General features: G+C 39.2%; 1 protein-coding gene across 2 annotated transcripts; it reads right to left on the bottom strand.

Moving 5' to 3' along the window:
- Positions 1 to 1,008: 1,008 nt before the first annotated feature.
- Positions 1,009 to 20,595, bottom strand: LOC117411871 (phosphatidylinositol 4,5-bisphosphate 3-kinase catalytic subunit gamma isoform). 2 transcript variants are annotated; one of them, XM_034019681.3, is made up of 11 exons: positions 20,260 to 20,431; positions 15,631 to 17,593; positions 11,429 to 11,494; positions 10,886 to 11,111; positions 9,810 to 9,904; positions 9,209 to 9,355; positions 8,348 to 8,438; positions 7,423 to 7,553; positions 5,033 to 5,144; positions 3,100 to 3,257; positions 1,009 to 1,670 (listed from the first exon to the last, which is right to left on the bottom strand). In XM_034019681.3, exons 2-11 carry the CDS (start codon positions 17,554 to 17,556, stop codon positions 1,413 to 1,415), a joined length of 3,210 nt encoding a protein of 1,069 aa, XP_033875572.3. In that variant the 5' UTR covers positions 17,557 to 17,593; positions 20,260 to 20,431; the 3' UTR covers positions 1,009 to 1,412. The 2 variants fall into 2 exon arrangements, 1 of the variants encoding a protein (XP_033875572.3); XR_004545864.3 differs by lacking the exons at positions 1,009 to 1,670; positions 3,100 to 3,257 and adding an exon at positions 6,761 to 6,878 and having other exon boundaries at positions 5,035 to 5,144; positions 20,260 to 20,595.
- Between the last annotated feature and the right edge of the window lie 432 nt (positions 20,596 to 21,027).

Here is a 21,027-nt window from a genome sequence, read left to right as displayed (position 1 = left end):
CACATTCTGCACATTTTTTTAAATATACTTTACCATGATAATAACACCTCATTTGCATACCTAATGACATCAAGGTCTTCAATACAAATTGCCATTTCATATTCTATACTATTCTGTATATACTGTTGATATACATAGCAACTTGTTGATTAGTCATAGTTATTGTTTTATCTGGGATATGACATTGATATTACAGCTACAAAAAATACCCTGAGCTATCCACAGGCGATGGCTGTTGATGTTGATTCCAAGTTAAGCAATTGAACAGACAGCTGCTTCAATGTGTGTTCATTGTGCTCCCAGAAGAGGCTAAGAGAAACAGCAGGCAAGAGAATCATTTCACTTGGTAAATGGGCCTAAATCAATACCAATGACCCTCTCCTCAGTGCCAGCACCTGGTTGCTATGGAGAGCTCAATTAGAATAACTGGATGGTTTGTCCAGCTTGAATTTATATTTCATTCAACACTCCAAAGTTACAAATGCAATGCTTTCTCACCAGATCAACCAAGAGCTAAGATCCACTATTCTACTTCATGAAACAGAAAAAAAACAGTTGTGGCTGTGTGGTCCAGTGGTTAAAGAAAATGGCTTATAACCAGGAGGTCCCCGGTTCACATCCCACCTCAGCCACTGACTCATTGTGTGACCCTGAGCAAGTCACTTAACCTCCTAGTGCTCTGTCTTTCGGGTGAGACGTAGTTGTAAGTGACTCTGCAGCTGATGCATAGTTCACACACCCTAGTCTCTGTAAGTCGCCTTGGATAAAGGTGTCTGCTAAATAAACAAATAATAATAATAATAAATACATGCAGACTTTTCAACAAGTCTCACTCTCTTATCTTTAGTCTCACACTGATGATACAAAAAGCAGTTGTTTCTCTGTTTTTAGCAGAGAAATATTGCTGCAAACAATGCTGAGCTCAGACTTTTTAAAATATAAGTAATATCATGAAGCACAGGAAGAAAACAAGAAGTGGAACCCCAATAGCATGAATGATACAAAGAAGACAGAACTAGTTATTTTGTACACACTATTTATTCCACTTTTAACTTGGTACAATAAACGTGGAACACGGTCATATTCCCAAACTGGGTTTGGGAACTGTTGTATCTTAGATTACCCTGCAGTCTTAATATTAACAGAAACTGCCATTACATCACCATTTTTTTGACAGTTGGTACAATTAGGAGTGTCTGCTTTTGCTTTTGCTGCTTCTGACAGAAAATGCTTAAAAAAAACTGGGTGCAACCAGCGCCATGGCAACCTGACACACACACTGAGCTGAATCTCACTCCTGCTTTCCAGGCCAGCAGTCATTAGAGCTGAGTAAGAGGAGTGGCGAAGCAGCGGGTCACTATTCCACAAGAGGCTCCCTAGACACCGCAGGCTCAGTCTGCTAACCTTCACTCTTATTTGATGCCGGCGACCATGTGGATCCACCAGTTGGCCTGGACAGTCCAGCCCTGGTTCTCACAGATGCTGATCTGATTGAGGAAGTGTTCCTGGGCTGAGCTGTCGTCCTTCCCCAGCTGCAGCGCCTCCTTCAGGTACTTGATGTCGTCGGTACTGGAGAGCTCAGGAATGCCCGTGAGCATCATGAGGGAGAAGAGTGTGATCAGCAGGTTGGAGTTGGAGCGCAGGTCCAGGTAGGCCCGGATACAGATCTCCTGCAGAAAACGAATACACACGCATGGCAGACAGTTCTAGAATGACTATGGCAGAACCAGAATTTAAACAGTGCGTTTGTGCTACACATTAACCCCACCTTAATCCCCAAGTGTCTTGGAATTATTTAATAAGAGTGCTAATATATTTCTATGTTAATGGATTGCAACTGCGACTCCACTTCTGTCCATCTGAAACCGCACACTTCACAATCACGTGACATGTGATTGACTACCAGTTTCTGAGGCTGACTGTCACTTTTCTATTTGACTAGTCAACAATTGGCTGCTACCCCTAATACATGCTGTTAACACTGCTACAGGAAATGAAGATTATAAACATACCATAGAGCTGACATCATGATAAAACAAAGAAAACAACTCAGAATCTGCACCGTTTATGTACAAACACATAAAGAAACACTGATAATTGGGAGGCACTAGCCACAGTGTTTGTCAACTCTACCTGCTGTAGGAGTGGGCGATATACCTCAAAAAGTATATCATGATATTTTAGATATACAAGACGATATACAATATATTTGACATTCTGATGAAGGTTTTTTTTGTAATTGTATGTTAAAATATACAAATAGAAGTACTTTTAAAAGCTGCTTTTCTATAATACTACAGGCCCAAAACACTTCCAATACGGTACGTTTAAATCATTCGCAAAACAGAACATGCTTTCCTTTCAAAGGATTTTCATGTATTAAGGCCACGACTGAGAAAAAAATATATATATTCTCTCATAGTAAGCTACTTACTCATTCGCCATGTATGAATACACACAAAGTACGTTTATTCACATAGAACAGAAAAGAAAATATAGTTTAATATTCAATATTAAAAGTAAGTAATGCTTAATATAGCTAGTGTAACGTGGCACACCCCAGGGCAAGTGACAGCTTGTTAAACATACTCTAAATAACACAAAGATGGGTGCATTCACATTGTTAATAAAATAAGGTAATGTCTTATCAATAGCAAGGTGAAGCCTGTGTCCAAAACACTGGAGCCTATACATTGGGTACATCGAACATAATTAAAAACTAACCTTTTAAAAGGTTTAAAATGAAGCCCGATTGATTAAATGCTTGAACTGACAATCAATAAAATAATAGGAGTTCTGGAATTAAAAATGGAAATAATATACTCCAATACAAATATGAACCTGTACCACCTATTGACCTCCCTATGATGTTCAAATGGATCCGTCCAAAGCTTAATACTATTCAGTTTGCGTCATGCACAAGATAAGGGTTGACCAAAAAAAAAAAAAAGGAACTATATCATTTATTTGTGCCGATATTTTTATCGTCATTAAAAAATACTGGTAACAACAACAATACTGGTGTATTGCCCAACCCTATCTTGTTGTCCACTGCATATGGGCACTGATGAGCGTGAAGGTGTTTGGTAGCAGCCTCACCTTGAATCTCTTGAAGTAGAGGCTGGTTTTCTTGCCGACTCTCCCCATCATGTAAAGGAAGTCTGGCGTGAGGACGAAGGGGACTCTCTCCCTGTTCACACCCAGGAATCGCTTGGTGTTCCCCATGATGTGCCCAAAATCAATGTGGAACAGGTTTCCTGGAGAAATTCAGATACGAGTGAGGAGGCCATTCAGCCCAGCAGTGTCTGCCTGCTTCCTAGTGACTGATTTCAAAACATTGTCAAGTGGGGCCCTAAAGGACCCCAGTGGTTCAGCATCAACAACATGACTAGGTAACCCATTATCCCTCACTTTTTAAATTGTGTGTCCGTTTTTCGTTAAGTATATGGAAAACTACAACGCGGTATGTAATTCAATATGTGAACATAACATTATTCAGCAGGTTTCATCCGACTTTATGAAGCACAATTACCGGTAGTTCATTCCATATCTATAGTAGAGTAGGCGGAGCAAATTGAAAAGTCACATTGTCACATGGTATCAATGAGGGAGACCACAAATCTCACAGCAAGTGCTACTTTCTTTGACGGCATGCTGGTGATCATAATAACAAGCTTCACTGATCCTGTTAATCATAGAGAAAACAAAACCCTACACAAGCCCCCCAAAAAGCAGATCTTCAACTCCACAATCTGTCTCTGAAAATCAAGGCAAGTTTTCTTAGAGACAAAACCCAGACCTCACCGAGTGGTGTGAGTTGTACTGCTCATTTTTAGTGTTACACTATGATTGTCGGTCACAACAATGAAAAGGTTTGTTTTTTCCTGCAGTAAAGAAACACTGAGACACTGGAGCCAATCAGAAATCCACAGCTGAAAACGAGTTAGCCAGTAAATCCGTGGTGTTTAATCTATTATGAATCACGCCCTCCTGAAACACTGCCAAAGACAAAAAACCCTCCTTTCTTTTGTGTAACACAGTGGATGTATTTCCATAAAACACCACCAGAGGGCTCTGTGGTCCTGCAGCAGTTGTTTAACCCCTTAACTGCAGAGAAAGCATTTTTCATTGTAACCTAGCTGTTTTGGCAACACATAAAACCAATCCATAGGCACATTTTCAATCTACTAGTTAGGACATTACAAAAACATTTCCTTGACACATGCTCTGTTTGTGGAGGCTGTTCTTACTGCTTTTTTTGCTTCCTCTGCAGTTTAGCCTCTCTATCAGGAAAAGGCTGTTGACTGTCCAGTTTATATTACCGAAGATACAGTCGTTTTATCTATAGTGATACGAAAGCTCACCAAAACCTGACAGCACAGCAACCGAATGATGGAACAAAAAAGTATGAGGCTTCAAGTGCTTTGAAATAAGTCCCATGCATTCCTAGTCATAGACTGCAGACAACCTCTCAGATATGAACCTGTGTTACCAAGATCCCTTAGAAAAGTTTACTATTGTAGATTTACACAGTAACCTTGCAGTTTCCACATAGTCATGCTAAGCATTTGCAACAGTTTACCAAAGTGTGCCATGTTTTTTTTTTTTTTTTTTAATATGCTTTGCCATTCCTCTCTGGTCTTTACAATGCTTACCTATCCTTAACCATGCTTCCAATATGCTATTACTATGGTAAACTTGTATAAGGGGTATACTTATACTTATTGGGCAGCAATGTGGAGTAGTGGTTAGGGCTCTGGACTCTTGACTGGAGGGTCGTGGGTTCAATGCCAGGTGCGGGACACTGCTGCTGTACCCTTGAGCAAGGTACTTTACCTAGATTGCTCCAGTGAAAAACCCAACTGTCGAAATGGGTAATTGTATGTAAAAATAACGTGATATCTTGTAACAATTGTAAGTCTCCCTGGATAAGGGTGTCTGCTAAGAAATAGATAATAATAATACTGTGCACCTGCTGTGTTACTTGGCTGACAGAATGTATTTCTCTGGCCCCTGGCCTGCCTGCTCATACCTTGCTTGGTTATCATGATGTTGTCATTATGGCGATCCCCAATTCCCAGGACGTAGGTAGCAACACAGTATCCTGCGCAGGAGGTGACAAACCTCTCCATTGCTTGATAGTACTGCAGAATACAAGCACAGAGGAGTATGGTAATGCTACTGTGCACCACTGCTGTAGCAGAACAAAGTGATTCACACTGATCAGACCACCACAGCACATACTGTACACAATCCACGAAATCGCTGGCTATAATGAAAAGAAATATTGGATTGTTTATAGGAAGAACCCAGATGAAAAGCAGATTGTTTTATCTGTAAAGGATGTGATTAGACACCGGGGGGCTATACTTAGATTTTTCTTTCTACAGTGATGACTTTGGAAAACCTGTATCTCCACAACTGAATCAAAAGATCCTCGCAAAAGAAAGGGGGGACTGGTGGTAAAGTCGCTAATTAGAGCTGCGCAAACTGATTATTCGGATAAGCTCACCACAGGTGAGGGTCATTGCTGTTGATTGGGCTCATTTACCAGTCCCAGTGAAACAGCTGAAGAGACAGCTGCTTGGAGGTGTGGCGATTGCTGTTCTCTACAGAGTAAGCAAAGGAGCAATTATCAGAAATCCATTTTGAATGGTATAATCAGCCCAACCTACAACAATGACCCTCACCTGATTGTCTGCACCTGCTGATTTCAACAGAAAGCCTGATCCCAATAAGCAAATAATCATGCAGCGCGACTGCTACTGCCAGTAAGTGGAATGAAAACCTTGATTACACAAAGAACATTATCTTACTTTATGAACTCAACTTACTTACTGATGTGTTGTTCCCCAGACGTTATTTACACTTTGACTCAGGTGAAGCCCATTTTTCCTTCACTTCTTGTGTTACACATATTAGAACCCCACCTGGTTTAGTCAGGTGGGGTCCTGTTAGCTGTAACACAGGAAATGGATGAGGAAAGAAAACCAGGGCCTATATTTATAATTTGTGTGTAAATAAATTACTTGATTTGTTCGTATGCATACATTTTAGAATTGTTGCATGCATAATGATTTATCAATTTATCACTAAAGTTGTTCACATGTGGACAATTGCATTTAAAACACCCTATATAGCCATATATGGTAAATAGCTGTCTGTAAACGCCACAGACTAGCTGTGAAGAATTTCAAAGGATAAGTATCGGGATTTTCTTACTATGTATCGGGACACGGGACATTTGCTAGGAAATCAGGATATATAGAGACTGTTGGCATGTATGCCATCTGTTTATTAAGTAATACTCATGGTGATAGTAACCAACATTTATATCATACTACTGCCTAAATATCAGTAACAATATTAATAATAACATATTTGGTATATAACAGCAATCGTTTATGAAATAATTATATGTGACAAACATTGCAATTTCAGCAATACTTAAAAGAAGTTTGAATGTCTGTATGCATGGTTTAAAAGGGAATACTTGCGCAAGCACAAATGATAAATATAGGCCCAGGTACTATTACAAAGTGGTGGCACAATATGGGCTCCACCACCACCAAAGTCAAAATAAAGACCAACAGAAAAACTAGGGTTGACACCTGGCTCCATAATCTCGGGACACGGAAACAGGCCAGGTTTTTCAACTCACCTCTCTAAACCTCAAATGAATTGATGTAAAGTGAGTGTGAATTGCGTGAATTATTGCTAAAGGAACTGAATTGTTTTACTAACTAACAAAAGCACACACCTTCCCCGGGGTCTGGAATTACTTCCTGTGAGGATTGTTTCCATCAATCAGACCTCTACAGCTTGCTGATTGGCTTTTTTTCCTGATTAGGCGGGACTGTGTGAAGCACTGTGTTCACCTTTAACAAAGTTAAACAAAAAAGAGTGTGGGTGAGTGCAAAATCGTGTATAATGAATTGTACTATTTTGATAGGTATTGTTTACCATATACAATTTCAAGCAATACGATTTTAATCCATGTTGTTACGATGCTCTGCGGATAGAATCGCCACCACAATTAAACAATTAAATGCATTTATGGAAGCCACTCCTGCTATTCACACTCACTTAACCTGTTGATTAGAAATCGGTTCATTTGTGGTTTAGAGGGGGTTTAAATAACCTGGCCTGTCTTAAATTGTGCTGGAATTATGGGGCCAGGTGGCAACATTAAGAAAAACAGTAAGTAAAAAGATCTTAAAAATTAAATAATAATAATAATAATAATAATAATAATAATAATAATAATAATAATAATACTGTAAAAGTTTGACTCTTCGAGTGGTTTATATTTCTTCGTAAACATTTAATTGAAATGCATTTAAATCATGGGTGTTAGATAAAGCTGAAGAAGGACAGCAATTATCTAAGAAGACGTTTATTTTTTCTGTCTTCCCAACTCACGATTTCCTCCACTTGGCACTTCTCCCTGATCCACTCAAACAGCGCGTCATTTTTAAAGGCCCCTGTCGTCCCTCCTTTGCTCCTCTGCACAGATGCGATGGTCATTGCGTCTCTCACTACCTCGATCATCCCTGCACAGACCAGGAAGAAAAACACTCACACACTTTTACACAATCCTAGCCTGATGCACAGAGCCACTTTGTAAAGACTTTATATATATATATATATATATATATATATATATATATATATATATATATATATATATATATATATATATATACTGTATATTACCCTCCTCCCTTAGATCTCTTTGGTGCCAAGTTAGACCACCCAACCTTACAAAAGGAGGCCCGAGAGGAGTCCCAACTTTATGTAGTCTAGATCAGCCAGAATGGTTTAACATTAGTAAGCACCAGCACCATCTAGTGCTCATCTGTGTATTGCCAGCAATACAAAAGGAAGATTGATCCAAAGTAACTGATCACAAGATGGCTTCTATAAAGACACTTTGGCTGATCGAGCCTTTGTTACATGTCTATGACAGGTAACTAGAATTGAAGAGCATCTCTTAAATAAAAGCACTTTGGCATAGACGTTGCAAACACAATATGTGACTCACAGCAGTAATCCAAGTGCTAACCAAGTCTACCCTTGCTTAGCTTTTAAGATCAGTCAAGATCATGCTTCAAAGTGGCAAGCTGCACTGACTGAAACGGAAGTGGACGTTAACTCCTGTGCTTAATTAAACAGGGGCAGGAGATGTGGACCATTTCTTCATATCCTCAGATATATACAGTGCACAGTATGTGTGTTGCTGTGCACACTGATGGAGGGCAGTCACAAGCACCTGGTCAGAACCCTAAATGCGCTATTATTCCTCAATTCCAAACATGGAATCCAGAACTCAAAGAGCGCTGATTACCTATATTGTACCCAGTGGAGATGCAGCCATAAGGGATGAGATTCAGATCAAGGGAACTTCCCTGCCAGATTGAGTCCATTATTGCCATTGTCTGCAAAACAAACACCAGAAACAAGCAGATTGAATTATTATTTCTTAATGTTTGACATAATATTGTCTTGGAAATCACTGACCTTAAAATGTTACTGACAGGCTGTAGGGGATTAAACACAACACATTACTTCCCCTGCTTTCTGCTTTCTTGTACCTTTTCCTGGGGTATCTTTTTCAACCTAATCGTGATTGTTTTGATATCCCTGGTTATAAATCCGTTTTGACCCGGTATTTTCATTTCACATGGGTTATGCATCAGGTCTTCCTTTCAGAATGTGCTGCGCAATCCCTTCTCGTCTGTTATAAGGCAAGCCGGCTGCATTGTTTCCATTGTTTAACGACTGGTTATTCTCTTTTGAAATGTTTTTATTTATTATTGTACTGGGTATTTTGTAGTGTGTTGCATCTGCCGTCTCTATCCTGGGCTTCCCGAGGTAATCTGTCTTTTAACTGGTTGTTAAAATGTATGATGTTGTTTTTATTAGGATGTGGGTGTCAGCCAGCCACTGTTTTTTTTCATTAGGGCCATACAGACAGACAGCGACACTTCATGGAGTTTGAACAAATAACATGCAATGCGTGTTTAATTTAAGAGACAAAAATGACACTCCCCACATTTGTTTTTGGCTCTTTGCTTTTGGCTCTTTGTTTGCGGCTCTTCGTTTGCGGCTCTTTGTTTGAAAACATATATATACACCACACTTTAAGGTAGCACCCCCAGAACTGCTTGGTGCAGAAAGTTAGCTGTACCCGTTGCCTTGCACGCACCTTTAGAACCAGCATGTCCTGCCGCAGGTCATCCCCGTGTTTGAAGATGATTGCGATAGTGGAGCCGGAGGCTCCCTCCGAGTCACTGCTGTTGAACTCCAGCCACAGGGGCTTCTTCTTCGAAGCCATCACCTTGCACTTCTCCACCTGGGAAGGGGGGCAAAGGGAGTGGAATGAATTGGGTAAAAGAGATAAGAAAGTCTAGCAGACGAACATGTCTTAATGTGTGTCATGAAACAATTTAAAACAAACCTATATATTCATTGACATTTCTTCTGTGTAAATGTTGTGTCAAATCACTTGACAATGTGCTCTTTCAAGACTGTCAGCCACGCCTACTGTACATGTATATAGACTGTTATAGTACTGTTATATGTAGTAAGAATGTTGCGGTAACTAGATTAAAGAAATCTGTTTTTCAAGCCATGCTTTTCGGATAGAGTTGCTCTTCTGTGTTCATTTCACCTGAAGAGTGAAATCCCCTGTCCCATGACTTTTTCCCCTGCCACTAACCAACCAGATTTCCCAACTGACTCTTTCAGTGTGCTTTCAGTCAGTAACATGCTATTGGAAAGATAGAAGGGCGTCTGTAGGTACATACCATAATTTCGCCTGCTCTGATGCGCGGGTCGTATGGTACCAGGAAATCTTTCGGGAGACTGATGCTTCGCAGCATTTCCTGAAGTTTCAATGCAGCTAGGGTGGAAAACAAAAAAAACAAGCTTGTATCTGTGTGTACAATACTTCCACTGCTACCACAAGGACCACATCCTGATACTGAAAGTACTTTTGTACATGTTCTAAATTCCTGCTAAATTAGGGGCTGAGAATTAGATGTTTGCAAAGTTTTTATTCTGCAAGAATTCTTTGTCTTCCCCTACATTTGCCTTTTACTTTCTCAGTTATCTAATTATGTATGTGCTGTTTTTCTAGAACAAATACATCATCTATTTAGGGAAATCTCAGTTCAATTTTCTAATTATAATCTGCAGCTGTTTCTTTAACCCTTAATGATGCTGCTAGCTCTTTCTCTATTAACAATTATTTTTTTTATTTTTTTTTAATTTAGAGTACCCAATAATTTCCCCCCTATTTTCAACTGATGTAGAATGTCCAATTATGTCCCCTCACCACAAAAATTCCCCACAACAGCTAAGGAGAGCTGAAGGTCATTGGGTGTCCTCCCATCTCACAAATCATCTTATCAGGCACCTGGCCAGTAAGGTCCACTGGAGCACGATGCAGTCTCTGCCGATTTTGCCTCCCTAAAGCACAAGGGTGCCAGAGCCAATGCGATGCTCCCTTTGGAATTCCCAGGAAAGACTGGCAACTTCACACACCCCTGCATTCCCCTGACTGTTTGACTCACCTTGCACACCAAGCAGCCGTGCTTTTACCAGGCAAGCCACTCGGGGATACCCTTTGTTCTGTTTTTTTCATAAATGAGCACATGCACATCTGGTACAGACATTTTTAGGTAGAAAGATATGAAAAACATTAGATGATTCAGTTCACTAAGAGAAAGATGGGGAATAAGGAGAAACATCTTTCAGACTGGAAATATAATTAAAAAATCCCTTTTTTTAATCGACAGAACAAGCTACGATTTCAAGGATGAGTAAAAACTTTGCAAACTTCACACATCTCTAGTTATAAAGCCACAGGTTTTTCCCTCACCATTGGCTGGCAGATCACTCTTTTCTGGGATGATCTTCTTGATGTCAATGACCACTTTTTGGAGGCTCTCCACCACCTGAACCTGCTTCAGGAAGCCCTCCAGCATTGACTGGCCACAGCCCAGGAGGTACGCCTCCAGAATCACAGCGAAACGGTCACGGAAATACGGGGACGCGGTAATCTCACTCCGCAGGTACCAGAAGAAGAAGTGGCCAATCCTTTTACTCTGTTAACAAGGACAAAAAACAGGCAGTTAGGGCTTTGTTTTAAAAATGGTTGCCGTTTTCATGCACGTTTTTTTCGTCCAAAATGGTGCTACAAAAGTGGATGTAGCTAAAGTTCATAAACCAATACCTGTCATGCACTTCCATTTAACATAACAGTCTCAAATGTGCAGTTCATTAAGAAACATATGATACGCTAACATTGTAAAACATGAGATCTGGAACTGTGCTAGGTAAAAAAAGAAAGTTTGTTGGCACTGCCTTTCAGGAAATCTGTTACTCTTCCACTTCCTAGGTCATTTGTGTACAGTGCACTTACCTGCAGTGCCCTTTTGATCAGGAATCGTGCCAGAATGCTGTCATGGTAGGGTTCAACCTTCAAAGCCTAGTAATAAGAAAGATATGGTTAAAGAAAGACTTTTCAGGTGTTAAATCTCTCTCCCCACTGCTGCAACCCACAAGTGTCTTCTCAGGAAATGCCCTGTAAGCTTACTAGATAGCATGCATGCAAAAATCGCAGAACAATGAAGTTTATGTCTCTTTATGTAACAAGCTACACAGATGTACTTAAAGTTGTCAACACGTGTTTGTTACTAGTTATGTAATGTTAATGTTATGTAATCTGATTTTCCTTTCATGATAAAAGGTGAAAAAATTGCACTGCTGAGCAAAGACTTTGACAAATCTGGCCCATTGTTCTGTAGTGCTTACACTGGTCCAGATAAACACGTTTATAGTTATTGATTGAAACATCCCAAAACCTTCTTAAGTATTACTTTGAATTAAAAAAACAAGGCTAACATATTTTTTTGTATTTATCATTTATACACATATTTATACACAATGTGGCTCAGGATGAATTAGCAGAACCAATCTTCTGCAAAAGAGTAAACTTCAACCACACTCCTAGAATCTTGACATGTCTTTTTTCTTTTAAGAATTGGGTAACATTCCAGAAATATTACCCTTATCGGTATTATGCTAATTTAACACAATTATAATAGAATATCCTTATTTTGTTCATGCTGTTCTATATTGGGTAGTTGAAGGTACTTATGTAATGGGTAGAACACAATTAATACTGTAATTGGTTTGTTCATGTATTCTGGTCTTGCTAGAGTTCTATGACTGTAAAAAAAATGTCAACAAAACATATAATAATATTTGGCGACTTTCACTTAGTCATATGTGGATTTCCATGGAATGCCAGGTGCTGATCATTTAAAATTGAGTATAAACACATCAGAAAGAGAATCACTGTCAAAGGAGCTGATGAATGCATGCAGCATTGCATCTGGTGAACCACAAACAACAAGATATGTGTGTGGGGACTCGTGGCACTGTGGATAGGCAGTGAGATATGAAAGCTCTCTTTCTGCATTGCTGAGGTTCCATACACTAGTATGTGTTGTGAATTTGAAAAATAAGGTTTGAGTTTGAAATCTAGCATACAGAAGGAGATATGTTTCCTCAATGCTTTTCGATTAACAACCTAAGGAAACATTACAAAAAACCAAAACGTAAGGTCATTTCTTCTATACAGTCTGGAAATGGAGGAAAGCATTGATATTGCATTAGAAACCAAGAACAGAATCTACCTCTTGTGGATGCAAGAAATCAGTAAGAAATGCAACACAGAACAAATACCGTATTTCTTACATGTACGAGGGGCAGGGGGACAGGTTAATGGTTACACTCTAGTGTACCAGCTGAACTTAGAGAGAAAACATGTTTTAGAGCTTTGTCTAAGTGTCTAGCTGTCTAAGTAGTATCTCTATTACAGTTCCCTATATGTAAAGAAATTCATTTGCAACGGTGTCAGTTTGTGCAAGTGGGAAGGCCTGGTCTTTTCTGAAATATGAAAACCATAAAACGGTTCAGATTTTGATCAGTGTGCTGAACAAATCAATAATATAAACAGACACAGTCCCAGCTGGATTGGGTCAGTGAAAGTCTACAGTACTTTCTATATTTGACATTAACATGTGATACTGGGAGATAAGGTCTTTATAGCAAGCCTTGCCAGAACTGAGGGTGCGTTTCTGCTGCTTGAGCAGTATTTCATTTTTTTGGTAAATGTCAGTAGCATAATGTCGGCATAGCAAAATAATGGGGGAGAAAAACGCAATTACACTACCAAAATCCCCAAGAGACCGATTGATTTTATCTTTAAAAAAACACTTTCCATATCTTATTTTACACACATGCACAAAAAGCTAGGTATTTGTTATGTTTATTAATCTGTAAATAAAAAAAAACAGCAGCATTTATGTGGTTTATTAGCATTACCAAATTCTGAAATGTTCTAGTAACAACTACTTCTTCTTCTGCTTTGAATGCTCAGAATAAGAAAATAATTGGAGTTGCTGTATGTAGAAACATACTATAGACTACATATTCTTAGTCAGCTAAGAAATAAATAATAATAATAATAATATTCTCCGATCCAGAGCTCTGTTTTTGGCTGAAGACATTATGAGCACAATGAAACAATATTAAAATAGCAATATCAAATGGTTAATTAACTACAAGCACTTTGTTTAAGGCAGTGTGGCTATTTATTCAAGCTCTGTACATAATACATTACCTGTGTCAGCACCAACATCAATTTCATCACATTTGCACAAGCTTTTAATAGGTCAACCAATCACCATGAACTGCCTTCACAATTAAGAATTTTCATCAGATTAATGCAGGTGGTTCTGAAGATATACAGTCGATTTTATTAGCTAAAAAAAACAAACACACACTTACAGTGAATGACACTTGAGACGTAGCTTAAAAAAAAATGAAATGTGACATTGTCACACAGTCAGGGAAGCGTTGCTTTGTGTCCTGGCTGTGAGAAGTTGCTGGTCTTTGCTAGCGATTACAAAGGGAGGGACGCATTGCATTGGCTCTGCCGCTCCCAAACATTATAAAGAATCAGAGTAATAGCAGCTTGCGTCTGTAGCCTCGACAAATCAGCCTATAGCCTGTATGAAGCTAAACCACCGAAGATAGCTGATATTTCCTACCTGCTATCTGTTCAGTGTCCACATAGCAAAGGAGCTAAAAATCACAAGTGCATCTCCCCCAAATAAAAAAAAAACTTTGTTACAAGAAATTATTCCAAATATTGCAGGTCATTGTGACCTCCATTTTCACAGTACTGACAACAACAACCGATTGGCTATAGAGGATGTTTGTTTCTTGTTAAATTGCACGAGAAGTCTCTGCAGTATGTTAAATATGTAGAATTTGCTAAATATTGTATTTGTATAGAGATTAATATCACACGTTATATTGAAAAAGAGATTAACACTTAGCTGATCTGCAGCTTATGAAGCACTGTGTCTATTTTGCTGTTTCGCTGTGGTGTTTAAATGTATTCCATTCTGCACTGACACAACACATGGGTACTATAATTAATTCAAGAGAGCAATTAAAAATGTATGATTAATGTTACTTTAAGTCAATTTTCTTGAATTCAATGGAGCTTCATGATTTAACACATAACACCCAGAAAATCACTGCTACAGATACGCCATAAATATTGACTTATGCAAAGTCATCTAAATATCACTGTCGAGGGAGATACAGTACAGTGGTGGTGTCTGTTAAGCTGAGGGAACACAAAGCCACTTTTTTTCAGGAACAGTGACTTGAATCCTGGTTCCAGGAGACCTAGTTTTGAGGCAACTTTGCTATATCAAACCCCAAGTCTTCTCTGCTGTACCTTGCAGTGGCCCAAAACCTGGTCTCCGGAAACCAAGTTCTAAGCCACAAAGTGTATTTGTGTTCCCTCAGCTTTTGTCTCTATGCCTGTCACACTTTTTACTATATCCAGAGACAAACACTTCTAATTATGTAGAAACTTGGTATGGTATTCCTTTGGCAACATATGATTCTATATCTATATCCCCAGCTTCACATTGTATTTAAATGTGTCCCACTATTATATTGCAAAGCCCATTGTCAGACTTTGAGAAAAAATGAACTGATACAAAACGAGATATCTGAAGCATAGACCACTGACATCTACCCACAATCACTGCCCGCATTTCAAATTCAGCAGATTTGTAACCGTATCAGCTAAATGTTTACAATGTCAGCACAAACATTTACCAAGTTGGCCAACCACTGAATAGTGGTGTGTGAAGAACAGTGATGTACTATATCAGTGGCTGGACAAAAATAAAATATAAATGCCAGCCACAATACTGCCACCATGGGCAGCCAGGACAGCCTGATTCCATGAGACAATGAATTGTACTGGAGGGTTATGTGACCATTTCTCAAAGCCTCCTGAAAGAGTCACCACTTTCTAAAATGCTCCTGGTGAAACATAAGCCTTTCTTCTTGGATATGGAAACAAGTCCCCTATCAAAGTCTATCAGATCTGCTGACTTGCTCCTTGTGACAGGACAGCTTTGATATATTTCAGAACACATCATGCTTCACATTAATCCCTGCATTAATGTTACATTTACCAAGTGTTTCTATTTTTTTCTCAATCCCCTGTGAGTATTGAATAGTTACCTGGACCAGCTGAAGCAGGTATCTCAGCAGCTCATCGTTATGCAGTCTCTCCAGTCTCTTAATGGACATCCTCCTAATGTGCTCATCGGCAAAGTGAATGCTGAGGAGCTCCAGAGCAATGGAAATGTCCAAGTCCACAGGGTTCCAGTGGCTAACCAGCCAGTGGATGTCCTGCACGGCTGTGGGGTCACCCCAATTAATGGTACTCAGGAACTTGGGTAAAGAGACACCATACTGGGAACATACCTCCGTGAACCCCCTTAAAAGGTCCTTATTTGTTAGCCCTGGGGTGGGAAGGGAATTTTCCTCTGATGACAGATCTGAAGATGTTGGATTAATGCAAGAAGGGTTGGATGCCCTGCTATGTGGAAGGACAACTGGGAAGCGATAGCTATCCATGATGATGCTTATAGCCATCGAGTTAGCGGTATCTGGGTTGGTTTTAGAGGACATCTTGTCTGCATCGTAAGTGAACAAGTCCTCCTCCTTTTCAGGGAATGGCCACATGTGGAGAATATGTTCCCCCTGGCAGAGAAGTGACCTGTGATCGATTAATAGGAGGTTCACAAAGTACAAAGTCCTGGCTTTGCCTTTATAATCTGCAGTCTTTGTTCCTTGTGGTTGGGACCTGGCTTCCCGCATTGTATTGCCTTCGTTGACTATTCCATTCACCGTGAAGACCAATCTTGCCCCTCTTGGTACATTCTTAAGTAAAAAGTCAAACTCCAACCACACATTCCACAGAACTTCATCAGTGAAGGGCATGGGCTTCGACTGAACCGAAGACAAGACAGTCCTACCATGGAGAATGCTGGCTTCGATGTAGACATTGGGAGGGACTTTGCTTGGCAGTTCTGGGATGTCTATACCAAGTAGTTTTACTCTGAACTTTTGGTTGCAGTCCCAGAGGGAAATCATCAGAATCTGGTTGATGTCTTTGTTCTCCAGGGCCAGTTCTTCATGTGTGTTGGCTAGCCCAGTATAATTGTCCACCAGTGGCCAGTCTTCCACTAGGACTTCATCCTCTTGTAAAGTCGGAGTGGGTAACACAGACAACTGGATTTCCTGCTTGGTTTTGAGACATTGTCGGATCCACAGAAAGTCTGACAGTGGACGGTCTCCTGTCAAGTATTCCTCTCTCCCACATACCTTAAGAACAAAGCCACTTTCTGCATGTCCAACAGGTATGCCCTTTTCAGCCATCATCTTCAGCAAGCTTTTTATGAGAGAAGTTGGTGGCTCCTTGATGTCTGCTTTGAATTTATGGCTCATTCCATTGTAATGGACTGTGGTTGCTACCTCGTAGTTGAACATGGCTTCCAGGTCTTTTGGAATTGGGGTGGATGATGCCCATGGTTCTGTGGCATATGCCCAGTAGTCACGATTTCTGATCTCCAACCTTCTTATAGATGCCAGCTTCCTACGGGCAAAGCTAAACTCATCCAGCCGGTTCTCAAGCGCCATACTAATGTCATGCCCAATCATGTAACTCAGGTCTTTCTCAAACCTTAATCTGTCCTCTGTGTCTTTGGGATTTGCCTTCACAATAATTGTCCCCTTATTCATGCCCTGTAAACCCCAATACCTCACGGAGTCCAGCGTCTTCAGGATCTGGTAGTCATCGTAAATCTCGTACCATTCTTCCCCTTTCTTGTAGAGCAGCTGGTAGGACTCAGGGTCAGTAATGTGGTAAATCTCAGGGTGGGAGCTCTTCTCCTTCGCCTGTATCCAGATGTGAAGGCGCAGCTGACGTACGTTCGCCTGGGAGTTCACCTCCACTGCGATGATCTCATTGGCATCATGGTTGGCCTTCTTTGTTGGAAGCACACAGTCGAAAGTCAGGGTGTTACCTTGGCCGATCGTTTTGAGATCAGCAATATCATCATCGTCTTTAAAAAACTGTGTCTCCTGAAATATGCTGTCCATCTCTGTCTCTCGCACTATCCAGTGCTGCAAGCTGGGCCTGGAAGTTTGAAAAAGCAAAACAAGTTTAATATCATAAATCGACAGAGCTGTCCTTATATTTACAAAATTTTAAGGACTCCTTTAAGGAACATTTTATTAAGGACTGTTTCAATTGAATATAATTCATTTGTTTTACTGTTTATTTGTGTATTGTCACTTCCCAAACAGCTTTTTATCCCAACAATATGTGTATAAAACAGTCCTTAAAAACATTCCTTAAAATGGGCCTGAATTTGGGCCCTAATTGTAAAATGTAATATTTTTTGTAACATTTCTTCTGGTGGTGAGTAAAGCTGTTTCTTGCTTGCTGTAAAGGGAGACAATAATGGTGTGGTCTTTAACAACTGGACTATGAGGGCCCGCACATACAGTAGAGATCGCATAATACGGGTCAAGGTTTTCATCTCACCTCTAAACCACAAATGAATTGATTTTAATCAGCATGAATATTGAGTGTGAATTGTGTGAGCTGCTTCGTTGAATGGATTTCGTTGTTTAATTGCCGTGTGCAGCAATTCTATCCCGAGAGCCTCGTAGCAAAATAGATTAACAAACACCTGACTGAAAAAAAGAAAACCAGGCCTGTCATAATACAGAACTTGCATCTCGTCCAGTTTCTTGTTACTAATATCTTTCTGCTTCACACAGTCCCACCCCAGTGTGTGTTTGATAGAACACTGATAAAATAAAACAATACTTTTACTGCAGCAATCCACACTCACTTTATTCTTTTTTTTTTTTTTTTTACAGTGTCCCAGATGTATGGGGCTAGATGGTAACTTATATAGTACTTATTATTATTATTATTATTATTATTATTATTATTATTATTATTATTATTATTATTATTATTATTATTATTATTATTAATAAACAATAAACAAACCTACTCCCAGCATTGCACAGTGGGTAGTTTCTTAGATTAGTGCTTTATTTTATCCACAGGTAATGCAATACAATGTTAGGAATCTGTGCCACTGTCTTTCTGTTGCTATAGCCAACAGAGGTATATTGTCGACACTCTTGGTAATATGTAAAATGGTAAACTGAAAACATAGCTAAATATAGCATCCTCTTTACATTAATAAAGAAGGGCTAAGGTTTTGAAATTAACACTAGCAATATTAATATGTGCTCTGCTGAAGATCTGTTGGGTCTCTGTTTGTTTTTTATACTTCAGTTTGAAATATGCAGATTTAAAATAAAACCATATACAGAAGTAAAAGTAACGGCTGCTTCCTAGTACAAAAACACTTCCTGTCCTTCAGGCCACATGACTAACTAGACAGGAACTGATAAGATTATACAAAAAAAAAAAACAGTTGTTTATGGTCTACAGTGTTATCCTTGAAAAATCTATTCTACTAATTCAAGTGTAACAAACAAGAACAAAGAATTGGCTTGGCCCCTCTCCTATCCTGATAGTGGAAATATAACCACGCTTCTCTGATACAAGACCAGCGGCCTCGCTCTACTTTAGAAATGTAATCATTGGATAACCAAGGATACATTTTAACTGCATGTATTTAATTAGATTTTCCCCGCACAGAGTTCCTTCATAAGTGCATGTAATAAATAATGTAACACACGTCTAGATAGCACAGTAAAGTCAATAAGAAACCATGGGCCTGATATATTAAGAGCTATACAATTTCACCAATTAAAACATTTTACAAAAGCAATGTTGGCATTGAGTCAGTTTTATTTCACTGGTGCAATTGCACTTTGAACACTTTGGTAAGCCTGGCCATGTGTACTTTATGACAATAAGTGCGGTACAGGTCATAATTCAAAATAATTTAGTGATGATTTTAATTTTACTCGTTTTTTTATGTCATCTTAAAATGTTATTAGCTGATTAACTGGATTGTGTATCTTTAGCTCAAAAACTAAAAGAGGGAAAACTTTCAGTGTAATGCTAGTTACACCCTTAAGGGTTAGAAACACACATGATGCAAAACGGTATGGAGGTGTGGAACAAAAAATGATTCAAACATATTCATGAGAGAGAGAGAGTGAGAGAGAGAGAGAGAGAGAGAGAGAGAGAGAGAGAGAGAGAGAGAGAGAGAGAGAGAGAGAGAGAGGTTATTTAGCTGTGTTTTGGGATTTAAACTTAGGGGTCATTCTCCATTTTCAACATTTTCACAAACGTAAAAAACACATCACCAGCTCATTGAAGTCAGAGTCACTTTGCTGTAAAGAGTTAAATAAATGCACAGGGGTTAAAACTACTAAAACTACCAACATACAGTAGTATTTGTTTAACAATTTGCAGAAAATGAGCATCGTATTTTCACTCAGGTTACCTACCTGTGCATAGTCTGGAAGAATTTAGCTTTTTGTTTTTTTCTTGTTTTGCAACCCCGCAATGAGGGGAAACATGAAGGCCCCTCATATATTTTCTGTCTTTGTGTAAACAATATCCACCGTGCAGTTCCATACACCAGACCTTTGTACCATTCCATATCGTGTGTGACTGACCCTTTACTAGTTTACACCTGCTTTTCATTTGGAGAGCGTATGTAAACACTTACATAAATAATCACAATACATGGAAACAGCACATAGAAATGTAGTAAACAAACCCTACAGGTAATTTACTTGAGTGCCCCATTGAGTAACTACAGGTCTTTATACTCATAAATCTTAAAAGAGCCTTCTTACCTTAGCAAAGTCCTGAAACTGGTATTCTCTTCACAGCTTCTTATTTGGACCCGACAATGGACATGTACATACACTGATTCTTTCCTCTCCTTGTTTGTGTTATTGAGAATTACTTGAGTTACTGTATGCCGAGATTGTTCTTTCTACTTCCTCGTTCCTGGTTAAATGACTGGGATTACCTGAAAGGCAAGTCTACACAAAATAATAAAATACACCCTAGTTCCTACAACAGATCTGGCTTGAAGTCAAATGCATGATAAGGCTTAAAATTCCAGAACCTTTTTTATTTACAGGCACTAATATAGCCAGTGTTAACATAATTATTTTTAAAAACAATATTGCTGTGTGAATATTTACATTACTTCACAACTTAGCTTTCTGTGCACTGTTGAGAAAGCAGATTACTTAAATCTGGTACAGATTACTCTAACTCTGTTATAGTTCAGGGAAGCAACAAAAAAAAAAAGTTTGCAAAGTAAACAAAGAGATTTCAAACATTTTCAAATGTTAACAATTGTGTCTGTGACATCCCTCGTCATGGCAGGGAATACAAAATCCGAGCCATCAGTAACACAACAAAGTCCATCACCATTAGTGTCTGGGATCCACTCCTTGCATTCTACCTCTATGTCAGTCTGTGTTTGTAAAAAGTCTAGGTTGAGAGGTCTCTGCAGAGCTGCTCTGACAAAATCATTCCTTATCTCTTCGGTTGTGTGGTTATTCTTTCTTTGGTACAGCCTTGGGGTTCTGGAATGCCTTTCAGAATTC

The sequence above is a fragment of the Acipenser ruthenus genome, chromosome 16, assembly GCF_902713425.1.
Source record: "Acipenser ruthenus chromosome 16, fAciRut3.2 maternal haplotype, whole genome shotgun sequence".
Lineage (NCBI taxonomy): Eukaryota > Metazoa > Chordata > Actinopteri > Acipenseriformes > Acipenseridae > Acipenser > Acipenser ruthenus.
This window is presented reverse-complemented; position numbering and strand designations above follow the sequence as displayed.

Excerpts from the sequence above, each read along its gene's own strand:
- LOC117411871 (XM_034019681.3), bottom strand. The coding sequence starts at position 17,556 with ATGGACAGCATATTTCAGGAGACACAGTTTTTTAAAGACGATGATGAT. Across the intron at positions 7,554-8,347 it reads CTCCACTGGGTACAATATAG|GGATGATCGAGGTAGTGAGA; the intron begins GTAATCAGCGCT and ends TGGTCTGTGCAG. Across the intron at positions 1,671-3,099 it reads TCTACTTCAAGAGATTCAAG|GAGATCTGTATCCGGGCCTA; the intron begins GTGAGGCTGCTA and ends CGTTTTCTGCAG.